This window comes from Bison bison, unplaced genomic scaffold, assembly GCF_000754665.1.
Source record: "Bison bison bison isolate TAMUID 2011002044 unplaced genomic scaffold, Bison_UMD1.0 scf7180017864181, whole genome shotgun sequence".
In the NCBI taxonomy this organism is placed as follows: domain Eukaryota; kingdom Metazoa; phylum Chordata; class Mammalia; order Artiodactyla; family Bovidae; genus Bison; species Bison bison.
In genome coordinates, this window is record NW_011494753.1 from 103,710 (window position 1) to 112,353 (window position 8,644).

Consider the following 8,644-nt stretch of genomic DNA (forward strand, 5'->3'; position numbering starts at 1 on the left):
TATATATATACACACACACCACATCTTCTCTTGGAAAAGGAAATGGCAGCCCACTCCAGAATTCTTGAAAATTCGATGGACAGAGGAGCCTGGTGGGCTACAGTCCATGGGGTTGCAAGAGGCAGAAACAACTTAGCGATTAAACCACCACCACCACCACATCTTCTTTATCCATTCATATAATCTATAAAAAACACTGAATCATTATATCATATACCTGAAACTGTCACAGAATTGTAAATCAACTATACTTCAATAAAAAGATGCATATTCTGAAATGTAAAACATATATTCAGTCAGATTACACTAAAGATGATGAAAATTATTTTAAAGACTCACAGATAATATAGTAAGAGAAAATTACCAATAATTTTCTTTGAGTAGTGAAAATAAATGAGTGATTTTGTTGCTAAAAAAAAATCCTGATGACCTTGATGCTCGGAAAGATTAAGGGCAGAAAGACAAGGGGGTGGCAGAGGATGAGATGGTTAGATAGCACCACTGACTAATGGACTTGAGTTTGAGTGAACTCCGGGAGATGGTGAAGGACAGGGAAGCCTGGTGTGCTGCAGTCCATGGGATCAGAAAGAGTCAGACATGACTTAAGGACTGAAAAACAACAAAAATTACAGTATGTGATTGAGAGAGAAACACATCACTTGATCAGTGGTGCCAGCTTATCCAATATCCTAAAACAGCTCCCCTCAACTCCAGCAACAGCTAAAGGCCACTTTCCATGTGCCCACGGTGTGCAAGACCACACAAAGCCTCCCTGTTCTGCCACTAGGGCAGTGCTGCCAACTTGCCCTTGACAGAGAAATCTTACCAATTAAACAAAACCTTAGGAGGAAGCCCATGATACAGAACCAATACAAATAGAGGCTCCCTGGCTGGAGACAACAGGGGAGAAGCATGGGTATAAACAAGGCTCTCTGCTGGAAGGGGGTCTTCATCTCCCCTCCCAGGTCCTAGATTTCTCTGGGGAAATTGGAAACCTACTTGCTTAGAAATGATTCGGCTGTGGCCACATAAAGCAAGGGCTTTTCTAGGACTTCCCTCATGGTCTCACTGGTTAAGAATCTGCCTGTCAATGCAGGGGACACAGGTTTGATCCCTGGTCTGGAAAGATCCCACATGCCTCGGGGCAAATATGCCCATGTACCACAACTACTGAGCCTGTGCTTAGAACCTGTGAGTTGCAACTACTGAAGCCCGTGTGCCTGAGAACCTGTGCTCTGCAACAAGAGAAGCCACTGCGATGACACTGCAACTAGAGAGTACCCATGTGTAGCAATGAAGACCCAACACAGTCAAAAATAAAGAAAATAAAGTTAAAAAAAAAAAAAAGCAAGTGCTTATCTGAACAACACTGGATGGGCTTGGAATAAAGATACACCTTTGAGGTCAGACAGAGCCCCAGACCCGGCTCTGCCGTTTACTTAGGGGTGATCTTGGGCTGGTCCTGGATCTCTCCCAGCCTCAGCTTGCTCCCCTGTAAGGTGGACAACACCCACTCCTCAGCCTGTAGGTGTTAGAGGAGGGAATGGAGGTACAACTGGCTCAGGGCAGGCCAATGCTAATCGCCACTTAAGGGGGTTACTGTTCTTACAGGAGGAGCAGGGCTCAGGCTCCCCCAAGTCGGCCAGGCCTGGAGGCAGAGCTCCGGTGGGCCCGGGCTCAGGTTTTGATGACCCCTCCCCCTCCCCGCTCTGCTGCAGGGAACTCACCATTCTCATCTTGGAGAAGTTGACCAGGCCGTCCTCCGTGTAGTTGGGCGTACCCTCTTCGATGAAGGCCAGGTCAGTGAGGTACATCCCCAGGTAAGGGACACAGGGCGGGTCGCAACTTTGAAGCAAACGGCATTGACAGAGGTTTTTCACTTAAAACGCTGGTGCCTCTCCCAAGAAGAGACACACCCCTGTGGGTCACTCGCTTTGCTGAATGGAAAGGGGTTTCTATTTGCCAAGAGTTAACAGTAGCGCTTGGGGCTGAATTGCCTGCTGGGCAAGAGGGTCAGTCCTCTGGATGGTGGGGGTTGACATGGTGCCAGCTGGGGCTTCTCAGTGGACCATCCCCTCCCACCCCAAGCTGGAAGGTCCCCCTCTACCTGTCTGCTCACCTTCCCAGATAGAGTCCTGGGGCTTGGCCGCCAGCTCCCGCCGGGCTCTCCTTTCCTTTCCATCTCTCCCCTGAAACTTTCCATTGCAACCTCATCCCAGAATCACGTCCTGGGGGTGCCTTGTAGTGCCACCCCCATTCCCGCCAGTCACCCTCAGACACTCTCTCCCTGAGATGTCTCTGCCTTTGTTTCTCGCCCCACTGGGACCTCTGCCCACCCAGGCACTGAGCTACCAGCACAGAAAGGCCTGCTCTCTGAGACCACTGTCCTGGATGTGGTCTGGGCAGGGGTTGATGGCCTTTGTGGGGGATGGGCCAGGCCTCTCTCATCTGTGGCTCTGAAGCAGGGGTTCCAGTCACTGGTCCTTCACGCCCCGTCTGGTGCCTCTTATGGGGTGCTGGGTAAGGGGGTGATGCTGTGATGGCTCTGGTGGTCACTCTGCCCCGGCAGAGCTCCTGACAGCTCCCTCGAGGGACTCCCCACACAGTGCTCTACAGACTCCTCTCAGCTCAGCACACAGCCACAGCAATCCTGCTTTCTGCCACCTGTCTCCTGGTGGCAACTCTGCCTCTCCAGAGGGAGTCAAGACAGGGAGGACAGTAGAGCAAGGATAGAAACCTGTCTCAGTCCTCTGTCTGCTTGCTCTGTGACCCTGGGCCATATCTTTCCCTCTGGTCCTCAGGCTCCCCTTGTACAACAGCGCTCATGTTAGCTGAGACAATTCTAGGTGATTTGAGAGTTGATTTTAGGTGATGCTCAGACACTGTTTAAATAAATCGATTCATATGATGATAAACATTTGATTTTCACCCCCACCACCCAGCATCATGAGTGTCAGCATCATGGTTTTGACACTTCCTAACACTTGCCATTTCCTTCACTCTTTTTTTTCTTTTTTGAACAAACAGTAACAGGACTCACTAAGGATCAGAGCCTTGGCATACATCAGGATCTGGTAAGAATTTAATAACATTGTTTTGTTTTCACTGTATTTATTTTTTATGGTAACCATATATATTTATGGCAAATATGCTGGTTTCCCATTTGCTATCATGTTGGTTTTTCTTCTTTAAATAAAGAAAATAAATTTAAATATTTATTTCTGGGAAATAGTTAATTTAAAGGAGACTATTAAGTACATGCAAATACAGCTGACACATGGGTATGACAAAGTCTTAAAGGAGGTGGATTTTTGGAGTTTGAGAAATAGTGGAGAGGAGAAATATTATTTGAACTGTCAGTCTTGACTCCTTCATGGGTGATAAAATCAATTTTGTGAATGTTGATCAGATTTTTAAAAAAGTTTTAAAAAAGAGAGAATAGGGAAATATCTGAGTTCATTGCATGGTCTAAAATTGCTTTGAGACATTTTTGTCCCTTTTAGGTATATATGTGTTTGTATACAGGGTAACACTGTCAAATATAATTTTATTTTTTTCTTTACTGCAGGTTGTGGAAAAAAAAAAAAAGAAGTAAGAATCATGCTGTCACTGGCAGACCTCTCTGAGTCCTTCCGGCCATTAATAGTTCATGATTGTTATCGAGTGGGCCAAAAAGTTCGTTCTGGTTTTTAACATCTAATGGAAAAACCAGAATCATCTTTTTGGCCAACCCAATACATGCCTGGTTTTCCATCAAACTCCAAATCTGAAGCACAGGCTGGTGGATCTGATGGAGAAAAGAGTTCAAAGGTCTTAGAAGCCACTCTGGGGCTGGAGGGCTGGTTGGTGGCTTCTTGGGGTGCCCCACTCCTCCTGCCCTTGGTGGGCACCAGCTAGTCTGGAGAGCTTGGAGGACCTCTTATCTTGGACAGAGGCAGAGGGAAGGCTGAGTGACTGCTCGCTGACTGTGAATGACTGAAGGAAGCAGGATGTTTTTGAATGCCTCACGGGGTCCTGACCACCCAGACCAGTGAAAGAATAGCTGAGGTCCTCAGGCCACTCGGTGACTTCCCTGAATGATTTACTGGGGGTTATGACCCAGGTGTGGAAAGATGATGGGTGGGCAATTTAGTCACTTGCATGTGGCACCACCAGTCCCGGACTCTATTCTTGTTCATCACCTACATAGTGAGGGGCTTTAGGGAACGGCACACTTCATTCAGTCATGTACACACACACACACACACCCCAGAGTCCAGAGCCATGTGGGAAATATATGGTGTTGTCAGAGTGGCTAGAGTAAGAGACAGTGGGGGCAGAGAAGGCTGGAGGAGGGCCCCCAAAGGGCAGTACTGTGTGGACACAGACCGTGCTGAGCATTTGAGTATACAGGGAAGCACAGTGGGGGCTTTGTGTGGGCAAAATACCCAATGTGCGGCTACCTCTGAACTCTCACGTGGCCATCTGACCTGTTGGGTGGGGTCCAGCCTTGCCTTGCATCAGGGCCTGGCCAACAAGGCTGTTACGGACGGAGGCAGAGCCCTCACATGCCTGTACCTGACGTTCTAGGGAGCAGAAAGAAAGTGCCCACCCCCCCAGTCTAAAAGCTGCTTCTGGTTTCCCAGGCACCACCTAGACATGCTTGCCAACACCTGGTGACTCCTGGCACCTGGATCTTATCTATGATCATTTGGGGCCCCCAAGCCTGATGTTTCTGCCAAGAAATTCCTGATGATGTCAAAGGGGATGAAAGAAATGAGCTGGCATCAGTGACTGAAAGCAAGGTGCAGCTGCCTGATGGGGTTCTCCACCGAACCCCAGGAAAGGGGAGGTAACAAGCAGGGGTCACCCTCTGCTCCTCCCCCCAACCCCCACCCCTGGCTGTAAGCTGGACTGCCCTCTCTTACAAGCTTCTGGTCTGGGATCTCCTCTCTTTCTCAGGGAGGGGATGAGGGCTACCAGGGGCTGGACTAGAATCCCTGGGGTCAGGACCAACAGTGAGGGTATGTGGTGCAGGGAAATCAGGTCCTCAGATTTTGCGGAAATTTCTTTTTGGTAATGCATTGGGAGTGGGGTGGGGCTCAGAATCCTTTTTGCCACCTGGATTCTACCTGCTCTGCAGTTTCATGAGCAAGAGACCAGGCTTCGTTCTGTGGCCACAGGCTGAAAATAAAGATGCAAACAGATACTTGCTCCTGTTGGAGCCCCTGAAACGCCAGGACTGTGGATCCATCACATCCACGTACATAGATGGATGTCCACACCATCAGGAGGTCGTATGGGGTGGCCTGCTGCTTGGCCAGCAGACTTGCTCCCCTACAGCTGTCCCCATCCTCCACTTAGGGGAATAGAGGGGAAGGGCTGTGACAGGAGCAGCGAGAGCCTGGCTCCTGTGTGCCCTCCATGGGCATCCTATTCAAACTAAAGATAGATGTGCCAATGAGCAAGCATCTGCTGGGTTAAGATTACACAGATGGGCAAAGCTGGAACTGGCCCCTCAAGAGCTTGTGACCAAATTTTACAGCAAAATGTTGTCGAGTGGAGCTGTGGGCAGCTTCTGGTCACTCAGTGGATGATAGGAGGGACAGTCTTGTGGGTTTCACCAGGGTGTGGTTTGAGGAAGGAGAAGGGGGAGATCACGTCCGTGTGGGGGCATCAGGGCAGCAGACTGACGGGGTGCACACAGCAAGCCTTGTAGGTGGCCCAGGAGATATTTAAGAGAGTAGCTGGAGACAGGAGGTAGGATTTGGGGGTACAGTCTTGGCTGGTAAAGCTAAAAGGCCACGTGCTAGCCTGGGTGCTGCACAAGGCTGCATATTATGATGACGGACTAAAAAGGACACCCGGGACATCAGAACAGGTCTGAGGACCCATGGACCCACACAGTGAGGCCCATCATGAGCTCCTTGTCTGGGCGACTCACCAACTGTGCCCACCCACCACCTCATGCCCTCTGATCTCTGCCCCTCGCCTGGTGAGATGACCCCCAAGTCTTCACATACTGCTGCTTTATGTGTAAATCTTGGTGCTTCCGGAGTAAAGGGGGATAAACACATGTCCCAATCTGTCCTTCCCCTGCCTGGCCTGGCCTGCATCTCTGTAAGGCAGGAACCTGGTTTGCATAAAGGTCTCAGTGGCCAGAACACCTGAAGGCCACCTGTGCCCTGCATGGCTGGGTGAAGACGCGTCTAGGAGAGGCACTTACACAAGCCCACAGGGAACCTGAAAGAGGGGAGACAGGATGGGGACGCAGACAGAATGGGGACCACGGAGGCGGTGAGGCCGTGGCGGTGCTGGGCGAGGAAGCCATGTGAAGGAGGCAGATGGAGCAGCACCTGGGGGCGGACGGACGGACGGACGGACAGGTTGGTGAATGTGGGGGCAGCTCCCCACAAGCACAGTCCACGGGGGCTCGCGGAGCCCGGGCGGAGGAAACACGGCCGGACAGCACAGATGGGTGGAACATCTGTCTGAGGACACAAACAAAGTGGAGATGATGGTCAAGGCGATGGGACGCAGAGCCAGCACGAGGAACACACCAGGGATGACGGGAGAGAAATGAGAAAGGTGGACGGGGCTGGCGGGAAGGGGCTGTGGGGTGTTGAAGTCACTGGAGGGGCTGGAGGTGTGAAGGGTTCCATCCCCAGGTGCTGGGGGCTTTAGCGGGCCTGGTGTGGTAAGTGGTCATGGGGTCCCTCTTGGAAAGGAGGAGAGGCGCTCCCGGGCTCCATTGGAGCCAGGGCCCTGGGGTCTCCCAGGGACTGGGAGGTCCAGCAAGTGGCCACCTAGGAACGGAGAGCAAGGGTGAGGGCCAGCCCAATAGGCCACGTGCTCAAGTGCCCGAGAGGAACACGGAGGCAGAGACTAGTGGAGGAACCCCAAGGGAGCATCTAACGAGAGTGACAGCAAACCCATGTTTCAGGTGAGTGTGCAGCCTCAGCACGTGACAAGGGGCTGAGTCACTGCTGTCCAAGGAGAGCTGGCCTGGCCTCTTGGGCAAACCACAGGGCACTGGCTTGGGTCAAGGCCTGGCTCCATCACCATTTCCCCCAATCCTTTGGCCAGCCACTAGCCCCTCAGTGTCCTCCTTTGGAGAAATATCATGGGAGATCTTGTCTTACAATGTGGTTCTCAGTGGGGGCAATTGTGCCTCCCTGAGGGTATCTGGCCATGTCTGGAGACCTTCCTGGTCCTCATAACTCAGCGGGGGCGGGGTGGACGGGGGCACTGGTCCCATGCATAGAGGCCAGGGATGTTTGCATTCTTTCATGCACAGGACAGCCCTCACCACAAAAACTATCCTGGTCTAGGGACTTCCTTGGTGGTCGAGTGGTTAAGACTCCATGCTTCCACTGCAGGTGGTGTGGGTTTGATCCCTGGTCAGGGAACTAATATTCCATATGCCCCAAGACTGGGGAAAAAAAGTAAAAGATCCAATGCAGGAGATGCGGGTTTAGTACCTGGGTCAGGAAGATCCCCTGGAGAAGGAAATGGAAACCCAGTACTGCCTGGGAAATCTCATGAACAGAGGAGACTAGTGGGCTACAGTCCAAGGGGTCAAAAAGAGTCAGACATGCCTGAGCGACTTAAAAACAAAAGGACAAGAGGACCGAGGTTGAGAAAGTTCACCTCCTGGACAGTGTTAACAGGGCCAGGGAAGTCACAAACTTTGCAAACTGTGAAGTGTCAATTACTGGTAAAATCGTATTTGTTTGATTCCAAGATGCCGTTTGTCTATAAAACGCACTCTTGTTTTGATGACTAATTATCAAGTACAAAAAGGAAATGCAATCATATGAAATAAACGCATTGACTATGAGATGTAGCCTGACATCAGAAATAGTAAAATATAAAATAAAATGTGCATTTTGGAATCAAGGAATCTGGCACATCTATAATTGCTATCACACCTACCACACTTCTCAAGACTATTCCTGTGTCTCTCTCTGGAAATGCCCCAACACCATGAATTTTCTTTGGGAGATGATGGAGGACAAAGCTGACCTGCCCTGGGGTCTGGGGATGTGTAGGGATTGGTCTTGTGGGAAGACAGATGGACAGACAGACAGACAGGCCTCCTGCTCCGGCCAGGTGAGGCACATGAATGCCTCTGCAATGCAGTTCTATGATTTAAAAAAGAATGGTGACAAAATGACACACAACTTACTTTTTCAGAGCTTCTCTCAGATTCTTAAATCTGCCCTCTGATGACACAAGCTTTTGGAGCTTGTCAATCAAAGCTTTAGTCTGGAAGGAATTAGAAGCATTTACTAGCACACAGCACAGGTCAAAGCCCGCGGCTCTGGCCCACACTCCAGGGCCCTGTCCCACCTTGAGATGGGGCAGGTGGGTTCGGGGACTTCCTGGGTCTAGCAACTTGACCCTGAACCCGTGAGGAGGTGGACAAGGATCTTTGCTTTGTGCGCCCATGCTCATACATCTTTCAGAAACTGTGCGTGGGGCCAGGAGGGTCCAAGTGCTGGGGTCCTGAGACCTGGGCTGTTGGGAACGTGATGGGTAACTCCAGAGAGCCGGAGCCAGAACAGGGCATCACTGGTGTTTCACCATCATGACCTTCCTCATCACTGTACCCAAAGGATGCGACCATCTCCTCACACCTTCACTTTTTTTTTTTTTTTACACC

The 8,644-nt window shown here is 50.6% G+C and overlaps 1 protein-coding gene across 1 annotated transcript in view; it reads right to left on the reverse strand.

Moving 5' to 3' along the window:
* The window catches only part of RASGRF1 (Ras protein-specific guanine nucleotide-releasing factor 1), a 102,366-nt gene that overhangs the window by 4,607 nt on the left and 89,115 nt on the right, over positions 1 to 8,644 (reverse strand). The window contains 2 exon segments of the mRNA XM_010843392.1: positions 1,728 to 1,845; positions 8,168 to 8,247. Coding sequence (XP_010841694.1) covers positions 1,728 to 1,845; positions 8,168 to 8,247 — 198 coding nt within the window.